The 19,155-nt window shown below is 37.6% G+C and overlaps 1 protein-coding gene, 1 long non-coding RNA gene and 1 pseudogene across 5 annotated transcripts; 1 reads left to right on the forward strand and 2 right to left on the reverse strand.

Annotated features, from left to right (window-relative positions):
- Window positions 1-1,006: 1,006 nt before the first annotated feature.
- Window positions 1,007-1,400, reverse strand: LOC149213726 (uncharacterized). Its single transcript, XR_016250352.1, has 2 exons — window positions 1,346-1,400; window positions 1,007-1,170 (listed from the first exon to the last, which is right to left on the reverse strand). It is a non-coding gene; the product is annotated as an uncharacterized LOC149213726 (long non-coding RNA).
- Window positions 1,401-7,691: 6,291 nt separating this feature from the next.
- LOC149213727 (uncharacterized) lies at window positions 7,692-14,827 on the reverse strand. Of its 4 annotated transcripts, XR_016250848.1 has the most exons (6): window positions 14,523-14,827; window positions 11,292-11,379; window positions 11,120-11,182; window positions 10,913-11,015; window positions 10,629-10,713; window positions 7,692-8,189 (listed from the first exon to the last, which is right to left on the reverse strand). XR_016250848.1 is itself a non-coding variant. In XM_089392107.1 (4 exons), the coding sequence occupies exons 1-4, from the start codon at window positions 14,569-14,571 to the stop codon at window positions 8,063-8,065; spliced, it is 327 nt and encodes a 108-aa protein (XP_089248233.1). In that variant the 5' UTR covers window positions 14,572-14,827; the 3' UTR covers window positions 7,692-8,062. The 4 variants fall into 4 exon arrangements, 3 of the variants coding, with proteins under 3 accessions (XP_089248233.1, XP_089248234.1, XP_089248235.1); XM_089392107.1 differs by lacking the exons at window positions 10,629-10,713; window positions 10,913-11,015; XM_089392108.1 differs by lacking the exons at window positions 10,629-10,713; window positions 10,913-11,015 and having other exon boundaries at window positions 11,292-11,402.
- Window positions 14,799-15,620, forward strand: LOC149213728 (uncharacterized; annotated as a pseudogene).
- Window positions 15,621-19,155: the final 3,535 nt, after the last annotated feature.

Consider the following 19,155-nt stretch of genomic DNA (forward strand, 5'->3'; position numbering starts at 1 on the left):
ATTAGCATCTTGGATGTAATGTTAATTTGGTGGCTACTTTTTGTTTTTTTTTAATTAACAAGCCTCTTCAATTTAGCATACCTTTATTTCAGTTTGAGCTTTCCAGCTAATTGTATTGTCTTTTTTGTACATGCACGTTAAAATATTTCAAGTTTGGTCTACCATTCAAACCTATGCTGTTAACCAAGATTTAAATCCCTGAAATTCTCTAGTGGTTGTGATGCAAGAACATCCAGCTAAGCGCACCATGACCCAGTGTTGATCTCAGTTAAGGTGGAGAGATTTATCATTATTTGTTTTTCTTTATGTTTGATTGGTCAAAACAGAGTGTAGAGACTTGTTTTCTTTTAATTATTAGTTAGGTTTCTTTTAATTATTAGTTAGGGGGAACCTAGGAAAAATACAGTTAATTAGGGCCGTTACCAACATTGTCTGTGTTTTATTGATTAATTCATCTAACAATTATTTCCTTCATTTAGAAAAAATATATATATATTAATCGTATATCTTACAGCACAAGAAGATCCGAAATAAGTTATTGATTATATAACTGAAAAAAAAGGCAATTGAAGAATAACTGTGAACAGTTCAAGTAACTGTGGGCAAATAGTATAAAAACCAAATGTAATACATTCTGGAAAGGTTTGATTGAGGAGAACAATAATAGAATACAACAGAAAACGATTATCAAAACCCTGAGTATCTGAATCCATCTGTAGCAAGCAATCCTTCATTTCAATTTCTTTTCCTATTAATTACTGTGCATGACAAATTAAACAAAGAGATGCATTCCTGTATTTCCTAGCAATATTTTTCTAACAGGCAGAGACAGAGTTCTTAATTTTCGAACAACGAGAATAGGAAGCATAGCATTAACAAGGAACAAAGTTACGTAACCCCAGCAAGCAATACAAGTTCCAGAACCACAGCGCAAGCAACCACTAAAGAAGAAAGAAAACAGAATGCAAACCCTGTAGAATTCCTCCACGATAGAGGTAACCATATGTAACCAAATCTTTCGTTTCCATTACATATAATTTAATGTTGGCATATCGAAATAAATAACAGTTATCAAAAGTGTAAGACCAACAACAACAAACTGGAGTGACCTCCTCCTCAGACAGTGACAAACAGTGAAGCTAGGGTTTGAAACCCTGTATGACTACAATACTGCCAAGAAGGAAAAGAAAAAAAATTAATTACAAGTTGTAGCTGAAGGCCATTGGACGCGAAGCAACAAACAGAGGAGCCAACCCTCTCATTCTTCTAACCTACTGGCAAACTAAACCAGCGACCAGAGAAGAAAGACTACAAACGGAAAATCTATAGCAGAGAACGACCCTACCAGTTTCACTGACAGAACCCGAGCCACGACTCGACCTGGAGCCAAACCCCAACCTGCAGCAGAAACAACAGAGAAAAGTTAGTGAATGCGTTCCAGAAACAAGTGTGAGAACCAATAACAAACAATGGAGGAAAGAGTATTGATTTCATTTACCTGAAGGAAAGATAGCGCCGACAGAACGAGCTCGAAACTGGGTCGCAGACACAAGAGGGAGCCCTACTCACAAGGAGCGGCCACCCTTAGCATCACAGTAAAACTGAGCAGATAGTTATAGCAAGGAAGGAGAAGACTTACCTTGCTGGAGTCTGTCGAAGCTGAGCATAGGGTCCGTTGTGAACGCGACCTGAAAACCACGGGAAGTCAACAACAAATTAACCAAGAATGCAACCACAGTAAATTACACAGAGAGTTAAAAATAACAGAGACAGCAGCGTCCACGGAGAAGAGTGATAACCAGGCAGAGGAATCCACAACCAGGAGCAGACAAGCACCATTACAGAGCACAATACAGTCTCATACAAACCCTCGTTGCAAGCACAAACCTTCACTGTATTTTTCTTTGTAGAGAAAAAACAAGAAATGACCGAATGACAAAGAACCAAGGGTTCTGGTAACATCAACAAGCAGGAAAACAGTAACCGAAGCGGGTACAATCAACAAGCCACCATTAAGTTCCGACATAAATACCCACAAACAAATATCCAGAATAATCTTCTGCTTAGAACTTAATCATATGTAATGATCCCGAATTATTTGCTAATCACACATTGTTGATTAAAGCGTTGATGTGTTATTATTAATAGTATTAAAACATAAGTATGGGTTGGTCCCATCATAGTGGTATCAGAGCAGGATTTAGAGTTTTCCTGAGAAATGGAAGTTGGAAGATGAGGACATGGAAGAGGTGCTCGGAGAGCAGTAGAGGAAGGATTGTGAGAGGAAATCAGGATCCTTACTGCCCGTTTGGAGGCAGTTGAAGCAGGAAGGAGAAGGGATCCAGAGGTAGGAGATGATAGCGAAGAAGAAGCCATAGTTACAACAGATGGATCGGATGAAGAAGGGCCGAAAATGAGATTGTTGAGATCGGTCCTATTGGCTAGTAGCAAGCCTAAACCAGAAATTCCAAATTATGACAACAACTTGTCCACAGAAGTTCTGTTGGAATGGATCAACGAATTGGACAAATATTTTGAGTGTGAAGAGGTCAGTGAAGATCGAAGAGTTATGTTCGCTGCAACAACGCTGAAGGGACACGCAGCCCTGTGATGGGACAGTGTCCAAGCGGAGAGAAGAAGGATGAACAAGTTGCCAATAAAGAAATGGTCAAGAATGGTGGCCAAGTTGAAACGCAGATTTTTGCCCAAAGACTACCAGATTGCACTTTATCGGTAAGTGCAGAATTTGAAACAAAAGGGATGACAGTGAGAGAGTATAATGAAGAATTCTACTGGGTAAATTTAAGTGATGGTTATACAGAGGACACCCCGGAGAAAACAGCGAGGTATGTAAACGGTTTGAGATTGGAAATATTAGATGAAATCAGCATTCTTTCCCCGAAAAATATAATAGAAGAAGCATACCAGAGTGCCATGAAGGTAGAGGAGAAGATCACAAACAAAAAAAATGCTAGGAGAGGACAGGGAACTGGCAGAGGAAGAGGACAATGCTATGACAGAGGATGAACTGCCAGCAATAGTGAAGAGAGAAATAGTGCCAAAACTTTTGGGACAACAGAAAAAGGAGACAACGCTAGAGGTGGCAAGCCATATCAGCGAGGAAGAGAGAATGGCCAAGGTAGGGGAGCTAACTATCAATGCTACAGGTGCCACAAGTGGGGGCACAGATCTTTTGAGTGTCCTGAAGTGGAACAAGCTGGTCAGAGAAGAGCGTATGTTGCACAACGAAAGGAAGCAGAGGCACCTCCCTAGGAAGCAGAAAATGTGCCGGAAACAAGGGAAGCCTTAGTGCTGAACAAAGTATTGTTGAAACCAGCCAAAGAAACAGTTGAACAAACTCAAAGGAAAGCATTATTCCGAACAGTCTGTAAGTCGCACGGAAAATTCTGCACGCTGATTATCGATAGTGGGAGCATGGATAATCTGGTTGCCACAGAAATGGTAGAGAAGTTATGGTTGAAGTGGCTAAAGCACCCCACTCCTTACAAGGTATCATGGCTACAGAAAGGCCATCAGCTGTTGGTGGACGAACAGTGTGAAGTTGAGTTCCATATTGGCAGGTATAAAGATAAGGTTATTTGTGATATTATGCCAATGGACGTATGTCACATACTGCTAGGAAGGCCATGGCAGTATGATCGGAAGGTAGTGCATGACGGGAAGACAAACTGTTATAAGTTTGTCAAAGATGGGATCAAGCACACACTTGTGCCCATCAAGGAAGAGGAGACAGCAGAAACAAGCGGGACGAGAGTGTTATTAATGGGTGGAAAACAATTTTTGAAGCAGATTGAAGATAGTGAAGTGAACTATGTTGTTGTGAGAAGAGAAAAAACGGTGCTGCTACACACAAAAGTGTCAGATTTGCCTGCAGAAATTCAGGAAAAGCTGCAGGAATTCAGCGATATAGTAGTGGACAATTTACCAGATAAGTTGCCTCCTAAGAGAAGCATAAGTCATCATATTGACTTTATCCCTGGAGCAAGTCTACCGAATAAGGCAGTGTATCGGATGGTCCCCAAAGACAATGAAGAAATCATAAAACAGGTGCAGGAATTGCTAGATAAAGGGCTGATAAGAGAGAGTTTGAGCCCCTGCGCAGTTCCAACAGTTCTCGCTCCTAAGAAAGGAGGAGAATGGCGAATGTGCACAGATTCGAGGGCCATCAACAAAATTACCATCAGGTACATATTTCCACTGCCATGGATGGACGATATGATGGACTGCCTGAGTGGGGCAGCATACTTCTCGAAGATTGATTTGAAGAGTGGTTACCATCAGATTTGGATCAGGGAAGGGGATGAGTGGAAGACAACCTTCAAGACCAATGAAGGACTGTATGAGTGGCTGGTAATGCCATTCGGACTGAGTAATGCACCCAGTACCTTTATGCGACTGATGAACGAAATGCTGAAAGAATTCATTGGAAAGTACCTGGATGATATATTAATTTTCAGCAAGACAAGGGAGGAACACTTTCAACATGTTTGAAGTGTGCTGGAAAAATTGCAGCAGAATAAGTTGCTGATAAATATGAAAAAAAAAATGCACTTTTCTACAAAATGAATTGGTTTATCTGGGTTTTGTGATTGCAGAAAACGAGTTGAAGATGGACCCAGAGAAAATTGCAGCAATTGTCAACTGGCCATCCCCAAAAAGTTTGTTTGAGGTATGTAGTTTTCATGGGTTGGCCAGTTTTTATCGTAAATTCATAAGGAATTTCAGTGAAATCTGCGCACCTATGTTGGACACTATAAAGAAGGCAAGTCAGCGTTTTCATTGGACCGAGGTAGCAGAGAGCAGTTTTCAGCTACTGAAGAAGAAGATCATAGAAAGACCGATCCTAAGATTGCCAGATTTTAAAAAGCTTTTTCAGGTTCGCTGTGATGCAAGCGGTACGGCCATTGGAGCTGTACTTAGCCAAGAAGACAAACCTGTTGCATTTTTCAGCGAAAAGTTGAATGAGCAGGCATAAATATTCATCCTACGACAAGGAATTCTATGCAGTCGTCCAAGCACTAAAGCATTGGAGACATTATCTGCTGGCGAATGAGTTTGTTTTATTTTCTGATAATTTTGCATTGAAATACATGATGCAACAACATAAGCTGAATCACAAGCATGCTAAGTGGGTTGAATATTTGCAGAGTTTCACCTTTGTTGAAACACATTAGCAGGAAAACCAATAAGGTGGCAGATGCGTTGAGCAAAAGAGCCTTGTTCTTGCAGGAGAGTACGATACAAGTGCTGGGCTTTGAGCATTTGACAGACTTGTATCAAACCGACATGGATGCTTATGAAGCTTGTTAGAATCCCTTGCTGAAAAACAATAGTCCATGGTTGGACTATAACTTGCAGGAGAATCTATTGTTTAAAGGGGGACAGTTATGCATTCTTGATTGTTCAATGAGAGAGAATATCATTTGGGAGAAGCACAATGGAGGTCTAGCCGGACATTTCGACATAGGAAAGACATTAGAGCAGCTCAGCCATTTTTATTATTAGCCAAGAACGCGAAGGGATGTGCAGAGATTTGTGACCAAATGTAAAGTGTATCAGTTGGCGAAAGGACAGTCAAAATACAGGACTCTACACGCCATTGCCCATTTTGAGTAGACTGTGGGACTTAGTCAACTTGGACTTCGTCTTGGATCTACCAAGGACGCAGTGGAGTTATGATTCGGTGATGGTAGTAGTAGACCGGTTTTCAAAGATGGCACATTTCATCCCTTGCAGAAAAACCAGCGATGCCACTCACGTGGCCCACTTATTTTTCACAGAGATCGCCAGGCTACACAGCCTACCTAAGTCCATTATTTCTGACATGGACGTGAAGTTTACAGGGCACTTCTGGCGCACTTTGTGGAAGAAGATGGACACGCAGTTAAGTTTTAACTATGCTTATCACCCGCAGACAGACGGGCAAATAGAGATGGTAAGCAGGAGCTTGGGGAACCTGCTACGAAGTTTGATCAAGGAAAATTCACGAATGTGCAGAGTTCGCTTACAACGACTCACTCAATCGCAGCACGGGTTATAGTCCTTTTCAAATCTTATATGGCATGCACCCTCGCAAAGTGCATGAATTACGAAATCTAGGACAACAGGAAAGATAGAGTGCTGATGGGGAAGATTTCGCCAAAGCAATGAATTATCTACACGAGCAGGTGAAAATGAAGTTGCAGGACAATAGTCAAAAGTATAAGCAGCGGGTAGATTTGAAATGGCGAGAGGTACAGTTTAATATCGGGGATAAAGTCCTCGCACATTTGCGCAAGGAACGTTTTCCTAGAGGTGCATAAAACAAACTGAAATACAAGAAGATTGGCCCCTGTAAAATTCTGCGAAAATTTTCAGCAAATGCTTATGAATTACAGCTGCCACCCGGAATAGGCATCTCACCCATCTTCAATGTGGCAGACCTGTTTCCATATACTGCCTGTCCGGAGGAAGACAGTACAACACGGCCTACATGGGACACACAAGAAGGAAGTGAGACTTAGATGAGACAAATGCATTACACGCAGCCCCTTGAGATCAAGAGGATCCTCAACACTCAAGTGGCTAAGCAAACTCAGCGAAAAGAATATTTGAAATATCTGGTCAAGTGGAAGAACCGTCCCATTGAGGACAGTTCATGGCTTAACGCCATACAGATACAGCAGGCGGGCTATTCAATCAAGAAGCTCATGGACGGGAGTCATGAATCTTTCTTACCCCGGGAGCCTGATGCAGGAGCATCCAGCTAAGGGCACCATGACCGGGTGTTGGTCTCAGCTAAGGTGGAGAGATTTATCATTATTTGGTTTTCTTTATGTTTGATTGGTCAAAACAGAGTGTAGAGACTTGTTTTCTTTTAATTTCATTATTAGTTAGGGGGAACCTAGGAACAGTACAGTTAATTAGGGTCGTTACCGACACTGTCTGTCTTTTATTGATTAATTCATCTTACAATTGTTTTCTTCATTTAGAAAAAATATATATATCAATTGTATATCTTACAGCACAAGAAGACCCGAAATAAGTTATCGATTATGTAACTAAAAAAAGGCAACTGAAGAATAACTGTGAACAGTTCAGGTAACTGTGGGCAAACAGTATAAAAACCAAATGTAATACATTCTGAAAAGGTTCGATTGAGGAGAACAGTAATAGAATACAGCAGAAAACAATTATCAAAACCCTGAGTATCTGAATCCATCTGTAGCAAGCAATCCTTCATTTCATTTTCTTTTCTTATTAATTACTATGCATGACAAATTAAACAAAGAGATGCATTCCTGTATTTTCCTAGCAATCTTTTTCTAACAGGCAGAGACAGAGTTCTTAATTTTCAAACGACGAGAACAGGAAGCATAGCATTAACAAGGAACAAAGTTACGTAACCCCAGCAAGCAATACAAGTTCCAGAACCATGGCGCAAGCAACCACTAAAGAAGAGAGCAAACAAAATGCAAACCCTGTAGAATTCCTCCACGATAGAGGTAACCATATGTAACCAAATCTTTCATTTCCATTACATATAATTTAATGTTGGCATATCGAAATAAATAACAGTTATCAAAAGCGTAAGACCAGCAACAACAAACTGGAGTGACCTCCTCCTCAGACAATGACAAACAGTGAAGCTAGGGTTTGAAACCCTGTATGACTACAATATTTCCGAGAAAAAAAATTAATTACAAGTTGTAGCCGAAGGCCATTGGATGCGAAGCAACAGACAGAGGAGCCAACCCTCTCATTCTTCTAACCTACTGGCAAACTAAACCAACGACTAGAGAAGAAAGACTACAAACGAAAAATCTATAGCAGAGAACGACCCTACCAGTTTCACTAACAGAACCTGAGCCACGACTCGGCCTAGAGCCAAACCCCAACTTACAATAGAAACAATAGAGACAAGTTAGTGAATGCGTTCCAGAAATGATTGTGCAAACCAATAGCAAACAGTGGAGGAAAGAGTATTGATTTCATTTACCTAAAGGAAAGATAGCGCCAACAGAACGAGCTCGAAACTGGGTTGCGAGCACAAAAAGGAGCCCTACTCACAAGGAGCAACCACCCTTAGCATCACCGAAAAACTGAGCAAATAGCTATAGCAAGGAAGGAGAAGACTTACCTTGCTGAAGTCTGTCGAAGCTGAGCACAGGGTCCGTTGTGAACGTGACCTGAAAAACCACGGGAAGTCAACAACAAATTAACCAGGAATGCAACCACAGTAAATTACATAGAGACAGTTAAAAATAACAGAGACAACAACGTCCACAGAGAAGAGTGATAACCAGGCAGAGGAATCCACAACCAGGAGTGGACAAGCGCCATTACAGAGCACAATACAGTCGCATACAAACCCTCGTTGCAGGCACAAACCCTCATTGTATTTTTCTTTGCAGAGCGAAAACAAGAAATGACCGAATGACAAAGAACCAAGGGTTTTGGTAACATCAACGAGCAGGAAAACAGTAACCGAGGCGGGTACAATCAACAGACCACCATTAAGTTCCGACATAAATGCCCACAAACAAATATCCAGAATAATCTTCTGCTTAGAGCTTAATCATATGTAATGATCCCGAATTATTTGTTAATCACACATTGTTGATTAAAGCGTTGATGTGTTATTATTAATAGTATTAAAACATAAGTACGAGCTGACCCATCACATTGCTATGGTTATTTTTAAAATTATGTTTTCCTATTGGCATGGAAACGTATTTTATCCCAGTTCTTTTCATAGAGATGTTCTATGTCAAACCATAGTTTACTTCTTTTTTTCTTTTTCTATCAATGTTTTTGCCACAATCTGTCTATGTTAAGCATCTAAATCAGCGTTAATTTGCTTTCAAATTTTCCTGGATTTGCTAAAATCAAGGTTATGCAAACACCGCTATAAGAATTTGGGCATGTCTACCTAGATTTAAGGACATGGTTTAAATCTAAGGATACAGTGCGATGTTATTGTAATTAATTTTTGTATGCTAAAAAGTAGGGTTGCTTATTTTGTGTAATGTTAAAATGATTGATTCCAGCTCACTCCATGTTATGAGTTCTTGTTGAAGTTTCTGTTACAAAAACACTCTGTGTGAATGGGTATTTATTATAGTCTTTGGATTATCCTGGATTCTTTGTATGCTAAAAAGTAGGGTTGCTTATTCTGTGTAATATTAAAATGATTGATTCTAGCTCACTCCATGTTCTGAGTTCTTGTTGAAGTTTCTGTTACAAAAACAATCTGTGTGAATGGGTATTTATTATAGTCTTTGGATTATCCTGGATTCTTTGTATGCTAAAAAGTAGGGTTGCTTATTCTGTGTAATATTAAAATGATTGATTCCAGCTCACTCCATGTTCTGAGTTCTTGTTGAAGTTTCTGTTACAAAAACAATCTGTGTGAATGGGTATTTATTATAGTCTTTGGATTATCTGGATTCTTTGTATGCCAAAAGGTAGGGTTGCTTATTTTGTGTAATATTAAACTGATTGATTCCAGCTCACTCCATGTTCTGAGTTCTTGTTGAAGTTTCTGTTAAAAAACAATCTGTGTGAATGGGTATTTATTATAGTCTTTGGATTATCCTGGATTCTTTGAGCCATGTTTGTGTAAATATTGTTGACCATGCCACCTTTTGTACGATCTAGGGCATTTTCCTCAGTGTGGTGGCTGCTTAAGCCACCCATGACAAGTAGAATGTGGTGGTTGCTTAAGCTGTGGTTTTTTAAAAGACAATTCTCTGTATTACCAACCAAGCTTCTTATTAATAATTAAAAAATATATGATCCCTCTAAAATTTACTTTACATATGCAAAGAACCCAACAACCTGGATCTTTTATAGAGCTAAATAGGCTACATCTTAGGTCACTTATTTTGCGTAATATTATAACGAGTGACTCAAACAACAAAGCTCCCACTCATCTGAAGGACATTGGATGTAATTTACCCCATGGATGACAACTACCCTTTCAGAACAATATATGAAAATTCAACTTACGAGTTACAATTATTCCATGCAAATTCAACTTACAATAGATCAAGAGAGTCAACAGATTCTTGGCATATCTAAAATCATATTTACAAATGGACTGACTATGTTTTTTTTAATGCATGCTCTGAATGAAACCCTCAACTCACAATAGATCAAGAGAGTCAACAGATTCTTGGCATATCTAAAATCATATTTAGAAATGGACTGACTATATGCATGCTCTGAATGAAACCCTCAACTTACAATAGATCAAGAGAGTCAACAGATTCTTGGCATATCTAAAATCATATTTACAAATGGACTGACTATGTTTTTTTAATGCATGCTCTAAATGAAACCCTCATTGTACATAGCAGACTTTTCTGAAGATGTGACCTATGACAATATCTCCAAAAATTATATAACAACCTAAACAAAAGTGATAGCTATGAGACACTTTTAGGGTAAGAGATCGTATTAACAAAATTAAGATTTTAAATTCCATGTCATGTTATCGATTCACAAAACTTGATCACAAAGATATAGAGTTATAAAAACAGCAATGATACTTGAAAATTGCAAACTCCCCAAATACATGTTCGTCGATTTTCTACAGGGGCATTTTAGAGGATAAAAATGTTTACCTTGTAAGCTCCAGGTACAAAATATTGAATTGGACGTGAAAAGGGAAATTTGTTCCCCATATTAATGTACAGATCCACGCACCAACTCGTAAATTCCAACACAAGCACATTTTTAATTTAATTTTGGCAACGACTTGTAGACATTTTCGCTAACCATAACTTAAAACAAGGAAACTGGATTTTAAAGTAACAAAGGCTAAAATGTTACACAAATAATGTGATTACAGCTGCCTGAAACTATTTTATTTGTCCAAAAACCTAATAGAATGTAATCTGTAGCTTACAATTTATTCAAAAGCTCCTCAAAATGCTGCTCAAAGCCACAGGAACACGAACATAAAAGGGAGCTCCTCCCAAAATCAAATCTTACGGAAACAAATAAATGCTCTAGATCATAAGTTCATCGATATATCAATAGATTGAGCCCGAGAGATCAACAGATCGAGCCTATGCAAAAACACAAAGATAGAGACAAGAAAAATGACCATTACCTCTTTAGCAATGCTTCTACTTCCTTGGGAGTTATTTTCTTGCCAAACGCAATCGTGCTCATCCTGCAAGCAGGTTGTAAGAATGTCAAAAACACCTATATAAAAACCAAGAAGCTCAAAATTAACCTGCCAATGCGAGATCTGTGCAAAGGACTAGGAAACAACCGGTTACCTAATGAATACGTATGGTTGGACAACCGACAGGAGACACATTTGAGGTTTCATTTTGTGCTCGCTTAAGGCCTCGCCGGGGTTCGAACCTACGTGTTATCGACAAGCCACTCTGATAAAATGTGTTCACATTGTAAATCATTTTCGAAAAATATCACCTCTTTAATCTTCGTTATACTCTGAACAATGAAATGAAATGGAACATAATTGTTTTTTCCAGGTGGAGAGTCCACACTCTCAAGATGAACCAGAGGATAGGTGGCTCATAATGTACCAGTACATTAATTAAGAGTGACAATGAAACTTTTGAATACCACCAATAATCCCATCTGCAATTACTGCACATTTATACTTTGTCTTACATGCTATGTCAGATTTTGTACATCACCATGATCACATAATAGCCGTGAAACTCAATAAAAGTCCACTTGGTTGGGGTAAGCAGCAGTGATCAAATTTGAAGGGCTAGTCTTAATTTCAAATAGAATGACAAATATTCATACCACCCTTCTATGATGAAAAGCTTTAAAAAAAATGAATTTCAATTGACAACAATGTATTATCTTTACATTTCATTTTCAATCTGAATTAAATAAATTAAATTCCTAAAACTAAATGGCAAGTAGTGTTGTAGCTCAAATTGATCTAATCAATTCGAGCATTGTCAGTTTCTTTATGTGACTTAAGTATTCTTACAGTAAGAAGATTACAAGAATATTTTGGACCACTTATATTATCTTTGCAGCCTTAAAAGTCAGCAGAAACACTTTTTTTTGTAATCAACCATTTTAACACCACATACCCATATTTTAACTAAAAAACTTTCTATATGAGAAGCGCCTATATGCTCATGGTTTTACTGAATATTCTATTCCAAAATATTCTATATAATGGTTTTACTGAATATTCTATTCCAAAATATCCTATATAATTCAAAACCAAGACATGTCTACATTTCCAAACCAACAATATGATCTTATTTGGAAAATATCCTGCTCCTTATTTGGAGAATATCCTGCACATTTCAATGTCACTGCATGCAATGGCTGAGGAGAGACAGAGACTTTATATATTCATGTACTCTTTCCTAGTGGATTTTCCATGGGAAAATGCCAAAAAAATTAGGTTGATTCCAAAACGAGGGATAAAGAGTGCTTTCATGGGCACTGAAAATTGAAAAAGAAGTCCATGGGAATGACTGGAACTGAATTGATTCATGAAAAAATCTCTTTGAACCATATAAAAGTACACAAGAAGCTGTGAACGATATTTGGGGATCAGTGAAAAAGTTTATAAAATCACTTTCTGCAGAGTGACACTTAAATATAGCAAAGGGGTGTTTACCCACCTTTACTTTTTCCTTTCAAAGTCAAAGCTACAGTGAATAATGCATTACAACGCATATATCAGGTGCCTAACCAAAGTTTCAGCTCCCCAGGAATAAAAAGAAGAAACTAACTAACTAGTTTGACCCGAAATTTAACATTCACTTGTGCGTAGTCCATGCAGTGGTCTAATAGTCACACTTGTGACCCATCAAATTACATTTGAGCGTGGTCTATGCAGCTGAACCAACAAATTTCAGGGATCAAAGTGGTTTCCATTTTGATGGCAACAACTCTACGAGGAGTTGGAGATATCCATATAAATGGATACTTAATTTAAGTTTTAGACTGGTTGAGGCGATCCAGAAGATACAGAATCAGAAGATACAGAATTATTGATTTGAGTGAAACATTATTTTTTGGGAGATTATCCGCTAAAATAGTTCATTAATCATATCCATGTCTAGTTAAGCATATCCATGTCTCATGAGCATTACTCTCATGAGCATTACTAAGAACAAGTGTTTGAAAGTTTTATACAAGCCATTTAAACCAGATTTTTAAAAACACTTTTATAACATCTAAGCACAACGAAGAGGCAAATTGTTTATCGCAACAAGCTTGTGGAAGAGATCTAGGTTCTGTCCATTTGAGAGTTTTCCGACATGAGGATGAGGAGATCCTCACATCTTCGGTGATTGCTTTGTAAGGTGTATAGTAAACCTTTGTATAGGGTAGTTTTTCTCTTGTAATCCTTTGAAGTTTGAACCAATGATTGTTCTGTTTTTCAGTAGTTTTGTAATGATTTGGAGGGGTATTTTGCTGGTTGAACTTGTGCATCTTTGATTATATGTTGAACTATCAGATGTAATCTTTATATTTTTCAGTCATAGAGGACTTTTTTCTCCTGAGAAAAAGACAGCCAAAAAAACAAAGAGGGAAAAAAATCTACCAAGCGTGATAAACTAACTAGTCAGTAGGAACATCAAACAATTAAATCAAGCAATTCAATAACAAATAATGAAGGCCTTTAAACTTTTCAAGATATTTTTAAGAACTTTATGCCATAGGTGTAAGGACGTTTTCATCCTCGGAGGTGTGTTGTTTCAACTGATAGTTACACGGATTCTCTCCATGGTTTTTGGTCAAAAGTTGTTGTAGATTTTGTGGATAAAAAGAGATTATTAAAATGGAACAGCTAGATCCAATCAAAGGGATAAGACAGAAATGAGATTATTAAAATGGAACAACTAGATCCAATCAAAGGGATATGTATATGCAGGAAGTGCCATATAAGAGAAAAAACTCACAAACATAACAATACAAAAAACGAAAGAACGAAAGGAGGCTCAACAACCATTGCATCTGAATTTGAACTAGTAATTCATGTGAGCAGATTGTTTAAAAAGAAGCTGATTAGCCATATTAGTCCACGTACCTAAGGTTTCGAGGAGAAAGAAAGATTATTAATGGAAATGGCCTTCGTTTTCAAAAGTCTGTGTTCTAATTTGTATCTCTGGAATAAAGTTTGATGTCGATTGGCTTGTATCTGAACAGTAAATTAATGGGAATTTTTTATAAGTTCTATAGTGACATGTCCTATGAGTAAGAATCGAATCCAAAATATTTACATGTAAGTAATGTATATCAAAAGAAACCCAACATTATAATAACTTCTAATTTAATTATTTCTTTGCTTATTTCTATCCAAAAGCAGCCCAACAATTACGTATTTCCTCTAATTTCTTTTCTTCTTATTTCTATCCATGGAAACAGAGCCTTAAGATTTTATGGTCCACTTATACACGGTTACTTACTTGAAGCAAGTCCTATCACAAATTTTAGATTTAACTCCGTAAATATTAAACAACACTTCAAATATTGAAAGTTGCAGTGCCAAGAAATACCTGTGATCGTTGGAATTCTGAGATTCGTTTTATTGAGGAATACCCACATAGAAAAATGGCTCCAGACAGTGAAATTTGGCAACAAATTATGGTAAAATCAATGTAATGATAAGATTTAGCTTGCAGATAGAGCCCTTTTGCGTCCCAATGAAGTTTTGATTGACCCCGCGTTTAAACAAAGGGTAGGGTGTTTCACAACGAATGAAGACTATAGGAATTTAGGAAAATTAGTGGCAGGGAAAATTCTAGGCAGGTGTTTCACTCATCAGTGCCAGCATTATGATCCACACAGTGGGCTCCCTTTTCATCTTCTGTTTGGGGTTATGGCAGCTCATATGCTCCTTCAATGCCCACCTCAAAACCGCCAGAGAATACACAACAAAGCCATGGCCTTACCTGTCCTAAAGATGCTGGAAGCACCTGGTACTCTACATGAAACTGGTGGGCATCATGTTAGCCATCTCATACAATCTTGTGATCTCATCATACTTCAATCCACTCATAAAGGGCACCATACCATTGCACCACCTCTTGTCGCTGCAGTTCGCGGTCGTGCTTTGCGTCTTCTTGATCGTGGTCTTGGTGGTGTTGGTGAGCGAGAGCAATGGTGGGTGTCACCTGCCAGTTCCCAGCGAGACTCTGTTTTTGATGGCCGGTTTAGGGTTTGGACTCCATGGGCGATGCTTAGGGTCCACGCGTCGCTGACATCGAACATTGAGGGCAAGTGCTAATCATTGTTGGGAGCCAGAGAGGCACAACCACCCTCTGTTGCGCCTCGGCAACCATCTTCGCCTTGCGGCCCAAGGAATTCGTAGTAGAGCTACGTTCCCCAAGGTTTCCCCTGCCTCCTGGACGTGCCTGGCAAGGCCGACGGTTCAACTCAGTGCGATCTCGATGAGTATAAGTTGTGCTCCTTCGGGCTTCTAGTTCTCCATCTTCTCTTCGTTGTCCATGTCATCATTGTCGTGATCATCGTTTTGACCGTCTGCAGTCTGTTCGCTAGGGTTTTGGGTGTGAGGACTCAGGAGGCATGGCGGTTACGAGTCTCTGGATAATTCCAACCACAGGGAAATGGTATTCCTCAAGGCCGAGTCCTAGTGGTTTCGATCACCGGTTTTCTCTGTTTTAAAAGTGAGTGAGAATGAATTTGTTTCTTTTCATTTTAGTACTGGTATTGTAGTATACCTATGTGACATTAATTGAATTATCTCATATCAACTGTAGCTTCATCGTTTTTTCTCAGCTTTGTACAACATGAAAAGTTGTTTGTCAAAGTGATGGACAGAATTTGGTTACCTGACTCGTGTATAGGACTTAGTATCATGTCATTAAAATTTTATTTTATGACTGCTGGCAACAACCTCCATTACGCTGCAACAACTTCCGGCGCACTCTATACGTCAAGTTGAACAAGGCAAGTTGCAAGGGGTCTCGGGGTCCACTGGTCCAATCTTCCAGCCAGGATAATAGATATCCTGCAGTTTATATGGAGACCAGTAGGGAATTTTATATTTTTTTTAAATTTATTTTAAAAATGCGTAGAAATCAAAATTCACAATTTTTTTTTGGAGGAGTTGCTATAAAAGTTATAGAAATTCTGGTCATATTTAGAGAAAATTTGGGATTTTTGTAAATCTAAGTTATAGTTGTTAAACTTCAAAATTTTAGGTGTTCCAGAAGTTTTTGATGGTACTTAATCCATTTTCACCGTCAAAAACACAATTTAAATATTGCTTCTACAAGAATTTTTGAAATTTTTTACCAAAATTCTTCTGACTTTTAACCATCCGAGCAATTCCTTCGTCTCGTTACCTCGTTAGACAACTCCGTAATTTTACATTGACACTTCTCTACCGTGCCAAAGAGCTTTTCACAAGCCACGCAAATGAGATTGTGGGTCGTTGTACATGTTCAGGGAAAAGCATACAACAACAGGGAAAAGCATACAACAATTGACATTCACGATAGCTATAATTACAAAATAAGACTTAACTCAAGTGAATTAATGAAAATTCAAAAATATAAAATTAAAATAATAAAATAATAAATTATTTTCATTTTATAAAATTAATGACTAATACGCCATTTAATAGATGGCTAATAGCTCAATATCAGAATTCAAAAACATAAAATTAAAATAATAAAAAAATAAATTATTTTCATTTTATAAAGTTAATCACTAATACACCATTTAATAGATGGCTGATAGCTCAATCGAATGCATATATCACCTGCTGCAGGGATAGTTTCCAAATTTTATCTTTTACAATCAAGAGACTAAATCTAAACTGAAAAGACTAAATCTAAAATAGAATATTTATTTTTGACTTTTTATTTAATTTCTAAATTAAAATATCATATTTATTACACTAATGCCAAAACATTGACTAATTTCTATTTCCCCCCATCAATTTTAATTTTTATAAAAAAAAGAATTTAGATAAAAATAGTCTTTACAATGGTTTAGAGAATGATATTTCTAGCCTAAGGAATGAAGGCAATATCCTTTTAATGGATGACTTTAATGCTCAAACTTCAAGCAACCAAGCTATTCTTCTAAGCAATCATTCCAACCCTAATCCTCTTTGGTTAGAGGAAGACCTTCCTCTCGGTAGCCAGTACAAAAGGAGCTCTGAAGACCTTGGGGAGAATTTGTTTGGATCGGAGCTAGTCAAGCTCTGTAGTGCTCAGGATCTCATAATTTGCAACGTTCTAAAGAAGTGGCCCAATTCTAGCCCAATAACCTCCATCCATGGGCTTCTATACAATGAAATAACAAATTTTGACATCTTAAACGACCACGAGACTGACTCTGATCATAGGTCTTTACTTATAACTCTCAATTTTGTCATGCATAGAGATCCCATAGAAGATAATCCTTATAGCCAAAAGAAGTTAATCTTTGATAAAAATAAAAAAGATCTCTTTCTAAATGAATTAAAAACTAATTTTCTTCCTTTATCTAGTATAGACAACATAGAAGATCTCTATCATAATTTTACTACAACCCTCTCATATTATGTTAACAAGTTCTCATTTGAAGTTTCAATTAATAAAAGAAATAGCAAAACCAACCCCACTGACTCTGATCATAGGTCTTTACTTATAACTCTCAATTTTGTCATGCATAGAGATCCCATAGAAGATAATCCTTATAGCCAAAAGAAGTTAATCTTTGATAAAAATAAAAAAGATCTCTTTCTAAATGAATTAAAAACTAATTTTCTTCCTTTATCTAGTATAGACAACATAGAAGATCTCTATCATAATTTTACTACAACCCTCTCATATTATGTTAACAAGTTCTCATTTGAAGTTTCAATTAATAAAAGAAATAGCAAAACCAACCCATTGTATGACAAACACTGTAAAAGTGCGAAGAGAGCAATTAAGGAAGTTGTTGATGAATCTCTTAAAATTGGCAAGATAAAAATATACAAATCCCTAACTAAAAGGAAAAAAAGGTAGTATATTCGTAAAAGACAAGAGAATCTCTTACACCTCTTTAAGGTAGCTCCTAAGAAATTCTCGAGGCAGATTCTAACTAGGAAAACTAAAGATAATAATAAAATTGCTTTACACGACTGGAATTCCTATCTTAAAAAGCTTTATGAATCTCCAGATATCATGGATAACTTTGAAACACTGCTCACAACGAAAAAAGTTTTCTCATTAGAAGACATTGATTTTGGGGTTAATCGCTTGGCTAATGGGAAAGCTAAGGACAATGAAGGTTACCAGGCGAAAATCTTAAAAATTGGAGGTCCTGTCTTGATCCCCCACATTCACAAGCTTTTCAATCAAGCAGTCAAGCAAGGGTTCCCTAAACCATGGACTCAAAGCCTCATTACCCCTATTTTTAAAAGTGGAGATACAAATAACCCCTCTAATTATCGGATAATTATGATCAGTGCTTTCCTAGCCAACTTATATGGTATTTTTTGGAAAGGAAGTTGAACATATGGCTTGAAAGTGAAGATAAGCAGGCTAAAGGCCAAGCGGGTTTTAGAAAGTAGCACTCAACAACAAACCACCTCGTTACGCTTAGGATCATTGTGGAGGAATGCCGCCATGATAAATCCAATCTCTTTTATTGCTTTGTGGACTTTAGAAAGGCTTTTGATACGGTTCCTAGAAACAACCTTTGGAACAAATTAGAAAAGCTAAAGGTTCCTTTTGAGTTGAGAGTTGTCACTATAAGGTTATACGAGAATGTAATTTCCAAGTTAAAGAGCAATGAGGGGTGGTCGAAAGATATTAAGTGTAATATCGGAGTTAAACAAGGTTGCCCCCTCTCCCCTACCCTATTTGGCATTTACATCGACAAGCTATAAGGTTGTTTAGAGGAAGTAGGATGTGCTGGCATGATCTTAGTTGGAATATTCATCATCCTTCTTCTCTACCCTGACGATATTGTTCTTCTCACAAAGTGCCCATCTGATCTTGATAAGCAGCTTATACTTCTTAAGGATTTCTTCTCTACCATGGATATGATTGTTAACCATGACAAAAAAAAGTTATGATTATCAAATCCAAGAAGGACACTTACGCTAATTTTATGTATGACAATAATAACTTGGAGGAAATGTCTTCCTACAAGTACCTGGGAATTGATATTCATCACAAGCTCAAC

Source organism: Pinus tabuliformis, chromosome 1_1 (assembly GCF_031772625.1).
Source record: "Pinus tabuliformis cultivar Carrire ecotype Pingquan chromosome 1_1, CPIR1, whole genome shotgun sequence".
NCBI lineage: Eukaryota > Viridiplantae > Streptophyta > Pinopsida > Pinales > Pinaceae > Pinus > Pinus tabuliformis.

Coding starts and splice junctions, on each gene's coding strand:
- LOC149213727 (XM_089392107.1), bottom strand. CDS start 14,571: ATGTGGGTATTCCTCAATAAAACGAATCTCAGAATTCCAACGATCACA. Junction 11,380..14,522: donor CAGAATTCCAACGATCACAG/GTATTTCTTGGC, acceptor GATAACACGTAG/GTTCGAACCCCGGCGAGGCC. Junction 8,190..11,119: donor GTAGAAGCATTGCTAAAGAG/GTAATGGTCATT, acceptor GTGGTTTTTCAG/GTCACGTTCACAACGGACCC.